The sequence below is a fragment of the Centrocercus urophasianus genome, unplaced genomic scaffold, assembly GCF_019232065.1.
Source record: "Centrocercus urophasianus isolate 14NV4802_14NV808 unplaced genomic scaffold, USGS_Curo_1.0 seq_573, whole genome shotgun sequence".
Lineage (NCBI taxonomy): Eukaryota > Metazoa > Chordata > Aves > Galliformes > Phasianidae > Centrocercus > Centrocercus urophasianus.
This window is the reverse complement of record NW_024885170.1, coordinates 1-20,333: the sequence shown is the minus strand read 5'-3', so window position 1 is coordinate 20,333 and position 20,333 is coordinate 1. Positions and strand designations below refer to the sequence as shown.

General features: G+C 40.8%; 2 protein-coding genes across 2 annotated transcripts; both read right to left on the bottom strand.

The window, feature by feature from the left end:
* Nucleotides 1-299: 299 nt before the first annotated feature.
* Nucleotides 300-2,810, bottom strand: LOC122169744 (protein mono-ADP-ribosyltransferase PARP15-like). Its single transcript, XM_042836104.1, has 3 exons — nucleotides 1,486-2,810; nucleotides 857-1,031; nucleotides 300-653 (listed from the first exon to the last, which is right to left on the bottom strand). The coding sequence occupies exons 1-3, from the start codon at nucleotides 1,597-1,599 to the stop codon at nucleotides 439-441; spliced, it is 504 nt and encodes a 167-aa protein (XP_042692038.1). The 5' UTR covers nucleotides 1,600-2,810; the 3' UTR covers nucleotides 300-438.
* A 634-nt stretch (nucleotides 2,811-3,444) lies between these two features.
* SCLT1 (sodium channel and clathrin linker 1) lies at nucleotides 3,445-20,156 on the bottom strand. Its single transcript, XM_042836105.1, has 13 exons — nucleotides 20,127-20,156; nucleotides 19,845-19,916; nucleotides 18,700-18,774; nucleotides 18,029-18,174; nucleotides 16,070-16,262; nucleotides 14,383-14,579; nucleotides 13,444-13,522; nucleotides 12,267-12,362; nucleotides 11,084-11,181; nucleotides 10,912-10,985; nucleotides 6,078-8,418; nucleotides 4,444-4,610; nucleotides 3,445-3,616 (listed from the first exon to the last, which is right to left on the bottom strand). The coding sequence occupies exons 1-9, from the start codon at nucleotides 20,154-20,156 to the stop codon at nucleotides 11,119-11,121; spliced, it is 951 nt and encodes a 316-aa protein (XP_042692039.1). The 3' UTR covers nucleotides 3,445-3,616; nucleotides 4,444-4,610; nucleotides 6,078-8,418; nucleotides 10,912-10,985; nucleotides 11,084-11,118.
* Nucleotides 20,157-20,333: the final 177 nt, after the last annotated feature.

Here is a 20,333-nt window from a genome sequence, read left to right as displayed (position 1 = left end):
TGATTTCAGAAAGGGCATTTTTTTCCTTTTTTCTTTTTCTTTCCCTAGTTACGGTGAGGCGCTCAATCTGGAGGCGGTAAAGTGTTAGTCTCGTGACATAAGGGACAATTTGCAGTCCCAAAAGGAAACTTACGGAGCAGTCTTCCTTTTCCTTAGTTACCTCTAAATACTGACAGGATGGGAATATACATTTTTTCCTTCAATCCTTTGCCGATTTCCTTACAAGAAAGACACAAAACTAGAAGCTATGAGCTAACTTACTCAACAATATACACATAATAATAACCGGACAACAATAATTGTCTAGCATAGCTTGATGTTAAATTTATTTCAAATTTGCCATTGCAGCACTGAATTGTCCTAACTGGTCATACATTGAAGAAGAGGTTTGGAACTTGCTGGAGAACGCTGTAGCAGAGGCACTCGGTGACCTTAGATTTACTCTGTCATCATTTCCACGATGTCCTTTGCCACTGTCCTTGTACACTTACGCTGAACGAGTATTACATGAGAACTTGTGTCCAGAAGGTCTGTATCTCCGCTCCTCCGGCGTGTGCAGGTGAACCCGCTCCGCGTTCGCATCTGGTTTTGAGTAGACGTCATTAGCAGAATAGCTGGCGTGAACAGCAAAGTTCCATTTTCATATAGTGCAGCTGTAGGCCAAAGCAAACAAACACAAATTAATTAACAGCAACCACTCCAAAGATATCCGCAAGCTCTGCAGGTGGCAATTTCAGTTTTTGTTTGCAACAGAGAGATGTAACAGTTTGGCACACATGTCAGGACTGCACGGATAGCATGGCAAATTATTCCTAGCCCTCTCCAGGAAAACAAGCAGTTCTGAAACGGACGTTACCGTGCATTCCAGCATAGCTGCGGTTAAATCCACAGTTGCTAATGAAGGTTAACGACTCTGTGCTTGCCCCACCGGACGGAAACTTCTCATTGCTGTTGTCGCTGTTTTTGTCGTCCATCTGACACTTTTTTATTCCGTAGACTTTCCACAAAGATGGGTTCTGGGCCCTTTCAATCTGCAAAGTTTGAAAAATAAGACATTCAGTTTTTCTTGTTAAGAAAAACATCAGAGTATCAACCATTCAGTGTCCCAGATTCTCCTCCTAGCTACCGACACGTGGACACTAGATCATAAAATACATTGGGCACGTGGCTCCAAATTTCAGCACAGCAAACAGCAGAACCCAACCCAGAATGCAACATATTTTACACCAGGTTTGAAGGTCATGAGGATCACAGGCACTCGACAACTGGGTGGTTATTGATGGTTTTGTGCAACCTTTTCAGATAGTTACTTACATACACGCACAAACACACACACAAACTTTAAGTCAATTAGGAAAAACTGTGTCCCTTTCTTTTGCTGTAAAGACCTGTCCAACAAATTCCAATGGAATTTATTTTTTCCACTGTTTACCAGTCGTTATTCATTAGCTGTATGTATGCTTATAAATGATTACATGCTTTTACCTTTTCAATTTTCAGATTCAGTGATGGAGCGGTCTTCAGAAACCTTTCCTTCGCTTGTTTGTAGTCTTTTGCATCTGGTTTCAATTCCACTATTTTGAGCTGCTGATTTTGCATGTCGTCCCATTTTTCGGGCAGTGCTGTTGATTCCTGATCTGCGGAAGAAGCACATCAATCATTTACCCAAATCCGCTGCTTAAAGTGAAATATGCCCTCCTCCTTTGAAAGCTTATACTTACTATAGCTTGTCATTATTGCCTGTTCACTTACAGTCAGCCAAGAGCCTATCTTTTAAAAACAAAGAAACAAAACCCAGAAGAGTAAGATGCTTTATTTTACAGATCGTCGTTGCACTGACCACTGATGTGTTGGAATGGTAGCTCCTAGACAAATCGGTTCTCCTTCACCGTTGGAGGAGGGGAAACATCTTTGTTTGCTTTCTGCCCATATTGGGGAGGGAACAGACACTTAATTCTCAACAACTAGGAGCAGAGCATCTGAAAAAGGAGGATGGAGTTTGGAGCTCCAGCAACGCACGCTTCACCTGAAAAGCGGAGGTCTTCCTTCCTTCCTCCGATTTCGTACTGAGCTCTGCTGTTGAACACTAACCGTGGCTGATGCGTTCCCTAAGCGCACCTAGCACGTCAGGCTCCGTCAAATCCAGAGGGTGTCCTCTTCTCAAAAGCAACAACTTGTCCAGTAATAAAGCAAACATAAACAAACAGCTGACGGAATATGTGAGGCACTGAGAGGCACACAACTACTTAAACCTGATGACTTCTGTTTACAAGTGTTAAATGGAATATAAATTGATCCCGGTAAGATATAAAATGAGCCCCTGTAAAACGGAATGACAGCAGGGTGAAGAAAAGAAACCCACCGGGAAGAGTCCTGTAAGGGCAGGAGAAAGATAGTTCTTTGTAATGGAAATTGCTGAGATAAAGAGGGCCCCTCTGGAGAATAGAAAAGATTTAGAAGGACAACTGCTACAAGCATGTCTCATCATTGCTAGCAAGCCTGCTAAGAACCTCTAAAGGCGTTATCTACATTTCCAACAGTTTTACCTAACTGCACGATCCTGTTATTGTCATCTCCCAGTCTAACGCTTTCTCCAGAAACAGACAAACAGCATCTCACAATATTCTACATATTCTTCCTATTACTCCGACTCAGCCGGATGCAACCTACCTTCGTGTGTGAATACCAACCTGACTTATCGAGATGCTTTTACTAACCTGCAGATTTATCAGTACGTGCAAGCACCATACGCTGTCCTTCCCCATCTGTAGCAAATCCACCTTCTACATTCACCAGGTACTTTGTCTTGTGAATGACGACTGAGACAGCTTTCTGCTTTCTTATGAAAGCACTTTCTATGCACGTATTTGTCATACTGTCAAAGGACACGTAGGAATCTTCTTTCAGATATTTCCACTCAATTAAGTTTTGATCAAGTTCTGCCTTGATCGCTTCATATTCAGCAGTTTTAACCCTGTGGATCGTGTCTCAGATACTTGAATAACCAAACCAGACACCTTGCTAAATTCTGTAAGTCCAATACAGTTGTCTCCCAAGAACAGAGCAATATTTCATCTCTTCTGTAGGTCACGCAGTTCCGCAGTTTCTGTCTCATCCAAATCGAAGGTGGAGTCACCCTTGTTTTCTCTTTGAAATTGTTCCTTCAGAATAGTACTTTTCGGTCAGGTTTCTGCTTCTTCCATTTGTTTCTCGTGTTTACTGCAAATCTGAATAACAGCCCGATCAACTTTATTTTCTGAAACTGCTTTACGTTTTTCCTTCGGAGGATGTTTCTCAGGGATCAGGAATGCTACAACGAGAGACACAAATGCTGCAAGTAGCACCAGTTGAGTATGTTTAACATAAAACGGATGGATTCATTGCCTCTATTTAAAAGTGATATGTACTTACATACCATCCTGGAAGTAAGTGATTTTGATTCTATTTTACCAAGATTTTCTCTTTTTTTCAAGCTTGTATGGAACACGTTCAGCAGACACGACTGAAAAATGACAGATTTAATAGTTTTCACAGATGGAGTAGAGTTCCTCCTTGCAGTCAGTTTCTGCATCCATCATCTCAGCAGTGACTATGTCCGGAAAACAGCCTGCCTGACCTGGAACCAGTTACAGATAGTCAGTCTAGAAAAGGATTATAACATGTTTAACAGAATAGTTGTGATCGTTCCCGTAATCACATGGATCACAAACGACTCAACTAACTTCAGGTTGGCAATTTAGAAATGGAAGCTTACTTTCGCTGATGCAGCAACCGATGAGGCAATGATGTTGATGATACGGCCGGGGTACCTACCCCACCAGCCAGAGAACCGGCTCTCAATAGGCCGCTAGGGAACGCTTTACTCCTAAAACTGCTCTAGTTTTATTCATGCAAGAGGCCTCTTCATGCTGAATCCCTAAATCTGAATTCTCTTACTTACATAAGGAACATATAAAGAATTTTGCTGGCCTGATGAAAAAACACGGAGGCAAAAATGGCTGATGTGACAGTTTTGACCTGTTCACATTCCATCCCTGTTCACGTTCCATACCCGCTCGCGTGTCTGCTAGACAGAACTCCATCATCTACTGATTTTACCAACAGAGAATTTGCTCCCTGGGTTTAACCAATGAGCTGCTTTACACATCATGCTGTGGTAAAAATATTTAAGGTTCTTCATAAACGTATGCATATATTATAAATAAATTGGAACCCCTGTTATCGAGAAAGAGTCAGCTTTAGAGCACTCGTACTCATCACCTGCTACCTAACTGCAAAGATGAAGTTTCCAGTCTCTTCATAAGTTTCCAGTGATGGTTTTGAAGTCTGTAGTTGCTGAATATATTTTCATTAAAGAACTACCCTTCCAGACAAGCTAATTCTTTCAGCTCTGAGATCTGCAGAATTGCACGGACCGAACCAGTTCAAAAAGAAGAGACAAACCTGCTCCAACCGCTGGGGAGCTAACAGAGGCGTACTGCTGTAATTCACATTCCTGAAGCACTTTGGAGACTGGCACTTTCATGTCATCTTGGGCGACAAAATGGATTATTTTTGGCATGGCAAGCTTCCTCCTTTGGTGGTTATATAGCCATCATTAGGCTGCAAGGCTGAAACGTAAGCAGGAGTGAATAAACAATCAACAATTATATACGACATATATATGTAGTAATTGTCATTGGGAGATAAGAAACGATGACGAGTACAGCCCAGGATAAGCTCCAAGTCTCTTTCCCCATGCTGATAAATACTCCCTCTCTTTATTTTTACTTTCTGGGATCATTTTATGATTGTGAGCTGTTTGTCTTGTTTGCCAAATACAGTTTTGTGTGCCTTCCTTTTCAAAGTTTGCTCCGCAGATGTAGAACACTTCATGCAGACCGAGTACTGCAGTCAGTCTTAACACGAGACTGCCTGTCTCCTCCATGTAATTCTTCCCTTTCGTTGGACTTGTAAGCTGACCTCCAGCTGACCAGAGACCTTCTCACTTCTGTTATCAAAATAAGGGAAGCCTGCAAACAGGCTTTTAAGCCAATGCTTCTTTTAAGCCAAACGCTTCTCCATCCTTACTCCCCATCCAATGTATTTGCCATTCACTAGCTCAATTTGGTCTACAAATGCCTCTTTTAAGGCAGGAACCCAGATGCAAAGATTTTCCCTCTTAGTCATGCAGAGGGTACAGTGGTGGGTTGCTATTGAAGACAGTGGCAAACATTTTTTCACTTGGGGATAAGAAAAGAACTTGCAGGTAGGGAGTTATTCCCAGTGAAACACAGCTTCTCTATTAAGACTTCTGTGAACATCACCCCCAGCTCACAGCTGTATTCTCTGTGGACTTGTCAATATCCCTCAAAAGCTGTACTGGAATTAGAGGATGCAATCATCTTGCCTTTTACAAAAGCTTAGATGCTCTCTTGTCTTGAAAACACCTCTTTCTTTCCTTGTTAGATGTTTTACGTGCATCGCAATAACCGATTAAAGACTAGTTGATGTAACACAGCGCATAGGACAGATAGGTGTACAGTAGGCACTGAGAAAGAATTCCAAACAACTCCCTGTCCTGCATGCGAGCCTTCAAAAAGGACAGAAAAGTAGCACCAGACCTAGTTCAGCACACTCATTTTCAACCTCTTTCCCAGCACCTTCCAAAATTGCTTTAGAGATGCCTAAAAGGAGAAGAAGCATATGACTCCATGGTTGCTACGATGAATTCCACTGAAGTCCTGTCTAAGGCAGAATCAGATATTCCATACTCTCTCATTTTTGGTAAAAGCACAGGTTATAATTAGTTAGTATTGTTTAAATTTTAGGCTTATGCTTTTCAAGTCCAAAACGATATCTTGAGAAACCTAAAAAGTTTCACTGAGCTAAAAAACACAATAAGGTTCAACTCCTTTAATCTAAGAGATGTTCTCTGAAAAGATCCTATTGAAAAATTCAAGTTATTAATTTCACTTTTCTACAAGTCTTAAAACACATTATCCAGTAGATCAGGATAACAAGAAAGCTTTCCCCTCGCCTCACCTACTCCTCCCAACCACGTACACTATTTCCACACGTAATACCAACTGAAGTACCTGTCTGGAGGTTGACAGTTTTGTTTGATATGTTTACAATGACGTCTCCAGTTTCCTTGGTAATATCATGAGTGGCCACCTGGAACTTGATGGAGCCGATTGTCATCTCATATACGTCCTGTGCTGGGCTTGAAATGCAACCAAAGAAAACTGTAGGACAGAAATACAGACACTGAGCAGAGGAGCATTCGTGGGTACAACGCCTGCTGAGACCGCAGTTCGTCCCTAGGCTCTACCTGTGAGAACACTGCTCGCATCAGTAACTGAAAATCATTCCTTCTCATGGGGGTCTCAGACCAACCTTCTCTTGCTCCCATCATTGCTATTTATGCTGACATAGTAGGAAAAAACAAACACATTTTACCACACTCCTGCTATAGAGACATTTCTTGGCAACGCTTATCTGTATCAGCCTTCATGAAGCACGGAGATACGACAGCAGCACACTTTGCAAATCTCGCTCCTTTGCTCCTGTCTCGAAGGGAGTTTTGGGGCACGTTCTCAACTGCGTGACAGCAACTTTTTGTCTACGCATTATTTCTAAAAACTTGATCGAGTTTTCAACAAATACTCATTTTCCACACTCTGCAGTCCCACTCAACTGGACAGCACTGATGACATTTCAGGGTGGTTTTGCTGTTGATCTGAATGTAGCTCTGAGAGCATTGCAAAGAGGCCCCGTTAAGACACATAAGCGGGAACTGACCGGTTCTTCCTGGGAGATAAGGGAAGACTACATCAGGAAAAGAAAAGAACCTCGCTTCTGCCTTCTGCTTCCTTACCGCGTGGATGCTACATCCAGATAATGAATCACAAGAATGTTTTTTCCTTGGTATCTCCAGCACTGTTTCAGATGTTATGCTCATACATACTACGGACTGCCTTTACAACATCCACTTGGACTTTGGGAACAGCATGTTCACCACGTATCTAAGTATCTATCATGAATACGCTACCTGGAAAATTTACTAGCCAGTAATACTACGAATACCAATAATAATAGAAAACCCTACACCACCATGAACGTAGCCTCTAGAAAATAAACTTAGCTGTGCCTTCGCTAGCCTCGTCTACATCACTGCTGCACCGTCTCTCACATTCATTTGAAAACGCCTAGAAAAGGAAACTACAGTCAACCTTTGTAATAAGTTCAGTGAAAGCACAGAAACCCCTTCTAAAGTGACACTGAAAAAAAGCGGGATGCAGAACACCGATCTGTTTTGCACTGGGCAATTTTACCCGCATGCAATCCTAACGTAATTATTCTTCACAGACTTCATCTAAACCCATGGAGAGTATTCCTTTTCCAAGAGTGAAGACATCTATGCAGAAGTTGCAGCAAGTCCATCCGTAGATGAGCCTTACGTATGGAAGAATCAAGCAAGTTCACAAGATAAAACATTAATTACGCTTTCATCTGCATTATTGCCAGGGAATAGAAAAGGACAGGAAACAAGCGGGGCTGCACAGGACAAGCCACGTGCAAAAGAGTCTGCCAGCAAACGGCTCTACGCTTTATATGATAACAAGCAGCCTGCAGGTTCTCTGGAGAACAACACATAGCCATATACCACGAGATAGGCCCAAACAGAATAGCAGGTAATTGAGAGAGAAAAGCATGGTGACTCACCTGGACATTTTTACGTCTTTTGGATGCAACAGAAAGTGAACCTCCCGAAGAGAACTGGTTTTCTTTTTACTAACGAATTCATATACCTTGCCAAACAGCCAGTTAGCAACGACGGAACATGGGAACCCTAAGATCCCTGTTCCAATCCCTAGGAAAGCAGTGGACTTTAAAGATAGTTCCTCAGCAGTCTGCAGGCATTTTGCGGCGAGTCTGCCCACGACCTGTAAAGCACAACTATTTTTTCCACTACTGAAAGTTACTTTTTCCAGAAGGTGCAATTCAGCAAAAAGGGAAAGTACTATCTCTTAGCATCATCTCACACGCATCAGAAAGAACACAACAGTCAACAAGGTGCGAGCAACACAGCTAAAAAAATAGCCCAAACTCGCTCATCTCCTACGACAGCCTCCCTCATTTCAAAGAAGTTGCGTCAAATCTTCCGTAAAGCCCATTCAAATTAAGAGTTTAAGTAAATAAAAACTCCTCTACCTTCACTGCAGATTCACTTCCCTCTGACCATCGAGGTGTGACAGCATGAAACACATAAGTGCAACTCAGACTGTAACCTCTTGCTGTGAACACAGATCCTTCACCAGGTGATTTTCCCAGGCCTTCATCATTTAAGTCTGCCTGAAGCTTGGCTTCGTCTTTCTTGAGTTGTCCTTTCTCAAGCTGTAGATCTCCACCAACACCGATGACAACACCATCTGTCTGAAAAACACGCAAGCAAGAACTCCAGCTTTAAGAAAAGACTTCAAAGGTTTGCATCCGTTCATCAAATAGAGCCTACCTGCTGATTTGCAAGTAAAGTTCTAGGGCAGCAATTGGAGTTAACAAGGCTTTGGAATAAAATAGAGAAGTCCTGCTTAATTCTAGTACCATGAGCCTGCTTGAAGCAGTATGAAGCTGAGTTAACAGTGGAATAAATTTTCTATCAACCTGATAGAAAAAAAGTTAAAATTCTGCATTCCCCATTCCCCAGGTCAGTACCGTACAAGCAATGCATGAGTTGGACAGCAGTGGCCAAGGACTCAGCAATACAGGCACGGATCATCTGTGCTGCTATGGCACATGTTGGGTCCAAGAGCAGCCTGGGCGCCTGCTTTAGCCTCTGCACAAGTGCCATATTTTGGCTGCATTCTTGCAATCGGGATGTCCAGATGGTGGACATAGGGATTTTGTTTGCTGTATTTGCTTTTTAAAGTTTTGTTTCTTTTGTTTTCCCCCCTTTCATATTTAAAAAAAATGTGCTTCACTTCAGCCCAGAGAAACAGCCACTCAACACAGTTAATGTGGCATCTTCCCCTCTTCTGATGGAGCCCAGGATACCATTTCCTTTCCAAGCTGCAAGAGCACACTGCTGGCTCACGTCAAGTTTTTCATCCATCAGGTTCATCAGGTCCTTGTCTGCAGGGCTGCTCTTCGCAGTCGTTATGGATGCCTGGGATTGCTCTGGCCCAGGTGCAAAACCTTGCATTTTGCTGTGTTGAACCTCTTTAGGTTCACCCGGCCCCACCCTTTGAGTCTGCTGAGGTCCTTCTGAATGGCAGCCCTTCCTTCCACTGTGTCCACCATGCCGCTCAGCTCGGTGTCAGCAGCAGACTTGCTGAGGGTGCACTTCATTCCATTATGGATGTCACTGATAAAGATGTCAAAGAGCACTGGTCCCAAGACAGCCTTCTGCAGGACACTGCTTATTACTGGCCTCTGCCTGGACATAGAACCACTGATCACCACTATTTGTCTGCGGCCTTTCACCTCCTCTGCTGAAAGGCATGAGGCCCAAGTGACTCAGTGTTACTGTGAGCCTGGACGACACGGAGAGACAATTAAGCTACAGGGAGGGGTAGGATGTCCCTTCCCGTATTTTGACTCGTGTCTCAAGCACTCCTGGGAAGGTCCAGGATAATGCCTGAGAAAGGGTCAGGTCATGGAATGGGACACGGCCTCACTTTCTTTGGTTTGGCTGTTGTTTGGTGTCACAACCAATCCTGGATCAACAAGGGTTAGTAGGGATGTTCAAAAAGACCACTGTTCAATTTCACCAAGTAATCCGGTATCACAAGGGAAAGCGTAAAACTCATCTAAACAGCAAATCTCAAGTCTTGATTGTTGCAGCTAGCACCTCACCTCCCAACAGCCAGGTTGTGAGCAATGTGCTGGTGCATGTGCAATTGTAGAAACAGTGAACTCCTCTGAGGTAAGCAGAATTTTTCCTTCAGGTTGCCTCCGTGCTGCAGGCTCTTCTTTAATAGACAAGCAAGCTTTTCGGGAGGTGCCACAAACCTGCTTCTATCTGGTGATCAACTTGTGTTTGTTCTCTAAAATGCAAATGCAATGGGGATGGTCTGACAGACTCCTGAACTGTGTTTGCCCATAACAACACTTTTCAACAAGCACTGGGTAAGGAGGATAAGCGTTATCTATCAGCTGGATTAGAAGTCTTACAACAAAATCGTGCTCTTCATATTTAAGAGAAATCAGAAGTAAACTTAGTGCAAAATCGGTCAAAAGTAGCTACACATATAAAATGTTTATTATATATAGTGAAATAGAAAACAGAATTAATCTATGAATTTAGAGTAATGCATATGAAGTTTCTCAGCTATTAAGGATTCCCACATGCTGGCATTTGTAGAATTCCAACATGCTCATCCAAGCCGGATGACCAGCCTTGTGCAAATTGATTTGAGAACTGAAATTCCAAGCGGAAAAGCAAGGAACAATTGTAAAACAGTAATGGGGGGAGGGGAGGGAGCAGCGGAACTGAAGAAAGGTCAGGGTCCTTGAAAACTAGCTGGAAGAATAGCTGTAGCAACACCGTTTCCCAGAGACGTAGCAAACTGAACTGAATGCTTAACAGTGAAAGGCAATAGAGGCATTTCCCAGTTGTAGCTCCTATCATAAGAGCTGTTTGACATTCATGATGTTTATTACTGTCTTACTACGATTCATGTAAGATCTTGAAAGTGTTCCCAAGTTACTGCTCTACAAAATGAAAAGAAATGCCAACTGTATATGAACAAAGCTGTTTCACAATCTCAGTAGAATCAACTCTATTCCCTGTAAACAATTTTGTCACAGTTGGACGTAACAAGTTTCTTTTTCAAGACTGAAACTGCACAGTTTCTTTTTTTAAGACTGAAACACGCCACAGCACTGTATCAGACTGTTTCGTCTACTGCATTAAAGGACTTGAATTACATCAGTTTGCATTCTTCTGGTCTCCGCCACGGAAACAGAGACAGTATGGATCTTCAGCCAGCCTTCTTTGTTACCTGAGTGAAACATAAAATGTATAGATGAAGTTTTACAAACCTTGCTATGCATTTGATTTTAATGGTACAATGCCGAGTTTCTCCAGCTACCTTCTTACCTCCGCTGTGGTGTGAATATTATTGATGTTTCATCTTAAAAATTTTCTAGTTCCTTCAGAGAAGTAGCCTTTCTCTTCCATGTAGTTAATGTGGTGAGCTGCAGTTTAAAAGAAGCAGATATTTTCTTAATTTTTTTTTTTAAACTAAGATTGAAACAACAGTACAGCTTCAATACAGAAAATGTCATGAACGAGAGGGAAAAGGTGAGACAAGTGGGAATTTGGGGTAAATAGTAGAATTCACAATGCATTCTGTAGGTAATTAATTCTTGCATCTTATTTCAGATGTCAAAGATTTCCAGATGAAAAAAGAGTAGCAGGAGTACTTGGAAGTTATTTACAGAGAATACGTGCATTTTAAAACTTTACATTATTCTGTACAACAAACATTATTCTGTATTTGTAATTTTTTTTCATTGAATCACTATTATTAATAGGCTATGATTTATAGTCTTTCAGCTAAGGACTGGTAATTTTAGTAGTTTAGTTCGCTACTACCATCATTGTCTTTCTTATCAATATGCTGCCCAAGCTATGCTGTGCAATAATGCAACACTGAATAAGTCATCTTTGTCAATCTGAGAACCCTCAGTTAGCCTCGGTTTTATTCTCCCTGGCACCTTTCAGGGGTCCTCCCTGCCTTGCCTCTGGCTGCTTGCTCTTCAGAAATGCTCAGTCAGCGTTTAGTGGGACATACATCAAGACAGTGAACGGAAGCAGCACTGACTGGAATCTGACACACTTCCATGAACGCTCTCCAGGAGACGGGTCGGAATCAGCACGTTTGCTCTTTGTCATCACTGCAGTAGGCTACACCAAGCTAATGAAGCTCGTAAGCAAGAGCTGCAACGACTTCTTTAAGAAAATATTCTGAATATAGAAATTGTGATCCACCTTCATTGCCACACTTTGAACTGCGAGCGTAATTCGCACCCACTTTGTTCTCATAAACAGATCTGTGCTGTCAGCTCATCGTGCTTTCACAAAGTGGCATTTAATCAAACACGCACCAGTTTGCTGATGACACATTCAAGACACAAGACTGCTGTTCAAATTACAGTGGCAATGCTGCACGCGTATGTGATCACCTCTGCCTCAGGAATAACACCACGTGAGCACTTTTCTCACATTCAGTGGGATTTTTGTATGCGCTTCGATGGCGCTTTTTCTTACGGCGTTGTACCTTTTGTGATGCTGTAGCTGCCCTCTGTTCTGCCTGGCTCAGTCTCATCTGAAGCCTATTGATATGTTTCTGATATTCCGTCATTAATTTTTCATCCTGTGTAAATGAAGCATCTTGTTACAAGTATGAAGTTCTCTTCTCTGGATCCATCCGTAGTGTAGTAAAGAGCTTACAGCAAGAGGACCTTAACAAACAGAGCTGTTTACCACCTACAGTAAGACTGAAAGCACAGTGCTGACACATTATAAAGAACTTCCAGCTCTAATATGAATCATACGACTTCCCCAGTCACAGTCATCTTCAGAGGAAGATTCACCTTCCTGAAGTAAGATGCGTAAAAGACGATATTTTAATGCAGGTAATTTAACTTACACAACAGTGCAGTACAAATATTTTAGCTATATTCAAAGGGGTGAAGAGTATAGTAGATAATAATCATATGATTGTGTTACAGATAGCTTCTCCTCACCACATGCCATGTATGAAGTCTTCACTATTCTTTAGCATCAGTTTCTGAAACCTGTTCTCACATCGTCCTGGTTTTTCTCCCGCAAACAACAGAGCGCTACAAAAAATAATGCAAGGATTTCTCCTGTACAGAATTGGTTATCATCCCAGAATTATGAGGCAGGCTGGACGCACAGCTGTTTTCTGAAGTGACCTTTAATTGTTGAACAATGCATATTCCAAAACAGCAATGCTCTTAATTTTTAATAGGTATTGCTTTTATCCATATACTGGGATGCGCACAGGCAGCGTCAACTCTTCTGTATATGCTGAAAAACTCCTCTCTACCAGTGCCACATTATCCACAGCACAACACCTCCTCCTTTTTAAAGGTATGCATGTGTACGAAGGCATGTTTTTGCAAACATCTCCTAAACTGCCTAAAATTGCCACATTAGTAATCTAATCAGTAATCAGTAATGATCTCTCCTTTGCCTTCTCCAATAATTTGACAGCAAAATTAATGCCTTTTTTCTATTTGAATGACAGTCATCAAAAGCAGTTGTGTTTTCCTGCTAGGTCTTCTCCTCTGTCAAATATCCTTCTTTATAAAGTTTTGTTGTTTGTTTGTTTGTTTTTAAATCAGAAACATACTCAATGGGCTTCATGTTAGCATCCTAGTGTATTTCCATCAGGTTGTAACTGAAAGCCATTGTCCTATCATTCTTACCTCAATTACTTTATTGTTTGCCAGTTCCAGCTGAGCAATAAGTTCCTGATTACAAAGTTTTTGTTGACTCAGATCACTCCTATTAATCAGAAGAAAATGGAAAAGAAAACATTTAATCTTAACAAAAACAAAAATACAAAACCCTTTTAACCTTAGTATTTATTTCATATACGTTTGTCTGAAAACTGCTATATGGAACTCAAAATGCCTGTTAATATAAGGCTGCAGTACAACTCATTGGTGGTTTCCATTCCCTTCTTCTCTTTAACCAATCCATAGATAGATACCATTAAAAAACAAAACCAAACCAAACCCAAAAACCAGTTCAACATCTTTGGACTAGCTGCTATAAAAATGAAGATACATAAGCAGTGTTAGGAATATGAGCCAGTTACCTGGCAACCAGCACAAATAAAGATCAAAGTTTGTACCGCATTTGTGCTCAAGGCAATCACGTAACTCATTTGTACCCTCATTAATTTTTGAGCAAATGCTCAAAAAGAACACAACATGTGCCTCTACAAACATTTTTTCCAACTTACAAAACTAGAAGTTTATTTCATGCTTACTTTCATAAAGACTGTTCTGAATAATTATGAAGACAGGAGTCTTCATGATACAAAGCTATGTTTTTCTAAACTGAGAGCGTTTTTCTGAAAGAAAAAAAAAATGGAAAGATGATATTCCAATTGACTTTCTGTTGTAACAAGATTCACACATGTTAACAAGATGCAAAATTTTAATGCCAGTTAATAGCTGGAAGCTTCATTATGAGTCACGTCGGAGGGTTCTCAAGAGAACATTGCTTCTTATTTGCTGGAAGCACATGATCTATTCCATTGGCTGCTCTCCTTCCTTTTCTACTGAGTACACCCTTGCTCCAAACAGCAACTGATACAGTAACAGCAGCCAGAAGAGCAACAACAAAATTGCACTTACTTTAACTTACTGATCCTAGCTTCTGTAGTTTCAGTAAGCACTTTTGTTTCCTCTTTCCATCTATTTGTTGCTTTTTGCTGAGCTGTCAACAGACGTCTAAGCTCAGCAGCCGACTTCTGACTGATGTCTTCCATTTCCTTAAGACGAACTTCGTATCCACGTTCTCTCACAGCATGCTCGTGCTCCATACTGCTTATCTACATTAAAAAAAACAAACAGGATACAATCAAGTCTTTTTTTTTAAATACATTTGAACTACATTTATAAACATTTGTGGAAAGCATGAAACTTGTAATTATATGCTCAAATGGACACTTATTCCCAAAGACATGGGGAGCAAATTGTGCAATGGCAATAGAAAATAATCTTTATCACTTCTGCCTTTTCCCTACAGAAACACATTTTTCTTTTTCACCCAGTCAAAATCCATCAGGACTTTCCTGATCGCATCTTAAACGCATCAGAGGAAAATGGAGGCAAGCCACAGCTCTCATCTGTGACTGATGGTATCCTGTCTGAATAAGGGCATGCAGAATTCTGGTACGTGCTTTTGAACGGCTACGTATTTGTTAAGCTTGAACAAAGGGTTCTACGGTTGGAACGAGATTTCTTGTTTAATATGACTTCTTTTGTCTTGAAGTATAGAGAGCTGGCTGGATGAGCTGCTCCTCATTCATAATTAGTAACACTGCTTCTGAAATCTTCTTTGCTGTAGATATTTAGAAAGCACAGCAAGGACCAAAGCTATTATTCCTCTCAGAAGGCAAAGGTGCGTGAATCTGATAAAGTTACCTACTATTCCATTATCCCATAATGCAGTCTGCTCAGGTGCATTTAAGGGAACCCTTCACAAACAAGATCTGTCTTTCCGCTAAATGTCTTCGTTTGCAACTATTGGCACTGAAAAACATTCTTTTCCAGAACGTGCAGCAGCAGTGTTTGATAACCACACTACTGCATTATTTGTTAGCCGCACGCTGCTCTGATAATGCAGTGGACACTTAAGTAGAGGAACGCTGTACTGAAAGTTGTGCAGAGATTCCTAATACAGACAGCAGATTAATGGAGATCTAGAATTAGACTAAGTGAGATCAGTTGGAGAAAATTTTTTACCATTTGGACTACTCCTCCTGTGAAATAAGATAGAATACTTGGGATCGTCTTAACAAGCACAGTCAGCAGAGTCTGGGCTACTAAATAAATCTTGAGGACACACAACGCTGAAACAAAACTATTTACAAAGGAAAAAAGAGCAAGCATCATTGAAACTTTCGCCCTCAAATTAAACTTCCAAATATTTTTTCCTAGAAATGCTGTCTTATTAAGCAAACATCAGCCTTAAAAACAGCATATAAACCTGTACCAGAAATGTTAAGACACAGCTTGAACCAGTGATTGAGCACACGGTGGGAAGGCAGGGCCAAACCAGGGCAGCTCGGGTACATGCAAAATACCTGAGTGACTTCCCAGACCTCATTTAAGGGCTGGCAGTGGAGGCAAGGATGTCTTGGTGGATATCCCTGCCCACCTGAGACCTTCCAAGGGAAAGCACATTTTATCTTTTGTTTCTGCATCTATAGCTGCTGCATTTGAGCATATCCTCACTTGCTGTAGCCTAGGACTAGTGATAGCTACCCTGCTATCACTACTGTACTTTCCATTGCATTAGAGTGTTACAAAATCATACCTTTATTTTGGCTTTTTGCTGTGCCTCTGAGGACGCTTTTTTCAAGCTTTCAATTTCTTTTTGCAGTTGTTCATTCTCTTGCTGAAGCTTTAACCTTTGCTCACCGATGGAGCCGCTCTTTTCTCTTTCTGAATCCAGAATGCTTTGCAAGTTACAGATATTCTTCTGGTAATTAGATTTCTCTTCCTCAAAGCTGAAAGAGACTCTTCTTTAAAGTCACGAATTTAGCCAATTTTACATTTTCCTTCTGTCGCTTTGCTGAAGCTGTGATGGTTTGGAGATAGGGGAGACTATATCTGTGCACAGGAACAAAATCTTAATAGATCAGCTAGTCTAGTAAGATATTGCCTTGTGATTGCTTCCTTTAGTGGCAATAGAGGCCAACTCAAAACAGAAAAACCAAGTTTTTCATATGTATTGTCTATATATTGCATATATAGTTATATATATGTATATACATATGAATACGTATATATAATTATTCATATGTATTCATATGTTGTATTTCAGGTATGGAACTCACTGCCACACTATGCTGTAGAGGAGAAGATTTTACTGAGACTGAAGTAATCCATGTAACAGTAAGAGCAATAATTAAAAAAACAAACATCCAGATGTGGCATTGTGTGTTTTTAAGCAGTGCAAACATGCCAATGATGCGTCGCTGTCAGCTTGCTCTAGCGTTCAGTTTTTCTATAGGTTACTTTTTGGACAGTACTGGAGAAGATATATACGTAGGTTACTCTGAAAGTAATGCCTCCCATTTATTTCCATGGATACTACAACAGATACAAAGACAACAATAACACTGATAGTGTTCTGTAGCGAAGAATATGCTCTATTTTTTCAGCATAGGCACCACCCCTAGCTGTGCATTCCTGCCAGCCACGAACAAGAGCCTGCATGCCACGCCAACACAAGTCTGTACCTGTGGAGGTGACCCACTGTTGCTAGTGCTGTTGCTGAGATGCACCACCCACTGCCTCACTGTGCTCACATCCGCTGTTTGGGCTCCATAAACATTCAGCAAGTGTTAATGAATGTCAATGGGAGCTATGCTTTCCACATGGAGGAATTCGGTCACTTTTGCTTCATCAGATGCCATGTTGTCAGACCAGACTGCCCTTCTGCCACCATCTACAGCACGGCAACAACAGGAATGTTTCCACCAGTATTTTCTTACTATCTCTACTGCCATACCACCACCAGACACCTCTGCCATCATGGGTCAACACAGTGAAACATGTGGCATTACTTTTGGAGCAGCCCTCATATATTTGGGACAGATCTTTGGTGTGACTCAAGACACACACACGTTCCCCTGCTCTTTCTGGAAGTTTGCAGGATTATGCACAAGTCAGTGAAGTATTTTATCAAGCCTAGGGAATTCATGAAAGCAACCCAACACTCTATCCATCTCAGGAAAATAGCACTGTGAAAGAGCAGCTTTTCATTTTAATAACAATTCCAGATTCCTAAGTGATTGTTCTGTACAATAGATAGGGTTTACAAACTGAATACATAAATGGCATAAGCGCCTAAAGAAAAAAAAACAAACAAACCCTAGGCTTTTCATTCTGAGAATAACCTGATCTAAAGATGTGCATCACATTGCACTTTGTACCATTATACTACTGAAACTGCAATAACATCTGTTACCTCTGAACACAGACCTGAGATTAAGTATGCTATGTAACATGGACTAATATGTGTATACTAGGAGATACCACACTGTAGATGACTTTATAGAGGAATAATTTCTGCATGAGTATTTCAGGCAGAAATGGCCTTTCCTAGAAACAGTATTTAGACACATGGCAAGATTTCAAACAATGCAATTTATGAAAACAATGAAAATTTGAGTAACTGCTTGCAGTTCTCATTCTGTAAAGGAAAGCTTTCATTCTGTGGTCTGCTGCCCCCCTTTACTTCGACAGTGAGTTATAGTCCACTACTTACTTCATTTCCAGCAGTTTCAGTTTATGTTGTGTTGTCTGCAGACTCAGCTGAAGGTCGCATTTGGTAGTCTCTGCAAGTAGATATTTCTGATGCAGTTGCTCTAGTTTTCTGTTGTCAGATTCATGTCCTCCGTATTCTCTGCAAATCTGAAGAATACAATTTCATGCCAGATCATCTTTACCTTTCACTGGTTACTGACACAGTGGCACAATAGTAATGATTAAAGAGGCTACTCCTCACTGTGTCCTAGTTCCAGGGATTTAAAACAAAACTGACTATAACTGAATTTGGGTGCTGCTTCTAAAAAGGTATTCCAAGATCCTGCTTTCATTTAGTTTTCAGCATGCTGTGCTGAAGTTTGATTTGGAACATGTACCAGTGTGCTTTTAGATCATGTCCAACATCTCCTTTTACTTTTTACGCTTCCCAAAGAATGCTCTTTTTCAGTTTACTATTAAAACTCAAATTTCCCGGATTAAAACTTAAAGTACTGACACGCACATTAAATGTTCTGAAAATCAACTCAACAAATAAGGAAATTAAAGATCATAGGATAATCCTTCATTCTAGTGCTAGGGAAAAACATGGGAAGTGAGAATAAAATAAGATGAAGACTTTTTCATACTGAGGGTATATCTTAAACATGATGTAAAGGGCACACATTGCCTTACCTTTTCAAGCTCTTCTTCCACTGCTCGCTTTTCTCTAATGGCTCGCTCTATTTGACCCTGCTTTTCACCGCATTCCTATTTCAAAAAGTCATTCAAACAAACTTCTCATTCATATTTCATATATATAAACAACTCATGATAAAAGTTCCACACACTGCTACCATCTACTTTCGCTGCTCGTTGTCCCTTATGCAAACTAAGCTGTACAAAAGAGATGTGAAGACGCTCTATACTGGAAATTGTTACACAGCAGTAACAAGCTGTCTGCAAACAGGCATCTGTGAAGACCTGGTACAGATCCAGAGCTATAGTAGGATCTATTGGAGCTATATGAGGCCCTATAGTAGATCCTACAGGACCTACACAGGTGCATTAAAGTCTAGCTCGCTCCCCTTCCCCTGACAGCACAAGAGACCGAGGGTAGGATCTAGCTCACTAGTTACCTATTTGCAGAGAACTAAAAACAGTATCAGTTCTATTCCATACATCTGCTTATTTGCCCTCATTTCTTTGCCTTAGCCTTATGGCAAATGCAGACAGGTAGGAGACATCAGAATTGCCAGCTGTAGGGAAGTTGCAACTTGTACAAGTATCACATACTTGTATCTTCTAAGTGTGACTGAAACACCAGGGCTACGCAGCATCGGTGCCTGTTAGCACACCGTGTGTGCAGGCAAACTGTTAGACTGCTGGGGCTGAAATGAAAGTTTCTTGTGCAGTCAAAAATATTTCTACTGGCCATAATACAAACTTAGACACAATTCCTTACAGAAAACACTGTAAACAAAGCAATTCTAGTAAAACCTCTCGAAGGGGCCAAGATAAAATATCCCAAGTATACCGTAATTGACCCGTGTATGCACATAAAAAGCATTTTAAAATTACAAAAGAAAAACACTATGATTGCTTATTTGCAACTAATCACCAGTAACTTCTATTTAACAATAAAGAGAAACACAAGTCTAAAGAAAGTATATTAAACCTCTTCGTCTAAAACGAAGAACCTCTCTTCACCAAACTGCTAATAATATTATGTAGGATTTTACTTGACTCATTTTTATATTTAATTAAATATTCAACTTGACTAACTAAAGTCTCAAATGTTTTGCTAGTGCAAACATTCTCAAAAGTCAACCATACCGTACCATATGAAGAGCTAAAAGTTCTTCTGTTAATTGAGAGATCTGCACATTATATTGTTTCTTTGCAGAGTCTACCTGTGGTCAAAAAGCAAAGCAAAACTGAACGATTAATATTGCAAACTATTTCTTCATGCCATTTTAACCTACAGAATCACAGAATCATTGAGATTGGAAAAGGCCTTTAAGATCATCAGTTACAACTATTCACCTAACACTACAATTCCACCACTAAGCAGTGTCCTTAAGCACCACTTCACACATCCTCCACACCACCATCCACAATACCTCCCGGGATGGCGACTCTGCCTCCTTCATGTTCCAATGCCTAACTACTATTTCCACAAAGAACTTCTACCTGATATACAATCTAAACCTCACCAACACAACTTGAGGCTCAAATATGCTTTGCACACATGTGGTGCTTGTATACAAAAATAGAAGACTGTAATAGCTGACAAATGGTACCACATGAATGTTATCAATCCATATTAC

What these genes read in the sequence shown, in the direction of transcription:
- SCLT1 (XM_042836105.1), bottom strand. Translation starts at nt 20,156, where the DNA reads ATGAAGGAGGCAGAGTCGCCATCCCGGGAG. An exon ending in TGGAAGAAGAGCTTGAAAAG is followed by an intron (nt 18,175 to 18,699) that starts GTAAGGCAATGT and finishes TGTATTCTTCAG; the next exon opens with ATTTGCAGAGAATACGGAGG. An exon ending in CTGAAACTGCTGGAAATGAA is followed by an intron (nt 16,263 to 18,028) that starts GTAAGTAGTGGA and finishes AGTCTCTTTCAG; the next exon opens with CTTTGAGGAAGAGAAATCTA.
- LOC122169744 (XM_042836104.1), bottom strand. Translation starts at nt 1,599, where the DNA reads ATGCAAAATCAGCAGCTCAAAATAGTGGAATTGAAACCAGATGCAAAA. An exon ending in TGAATCTGAAAATTGAAAAG is followed by an intron (nt 1,032 to 1,485) that starts GTAAAAGCATGT and finishes CAAACTTTGCAG; the next exon opens with ATTGAAAGGGCCCAGAACCC. An exon ending in CAGCTATGCTGGAATGCACG is followed by an intron (nt 654 to 856) that starts GTAACGTCCGTT and finishes TTTGGCCTACAG; the next exon opens with CTGCACTATATGAAAATGGA.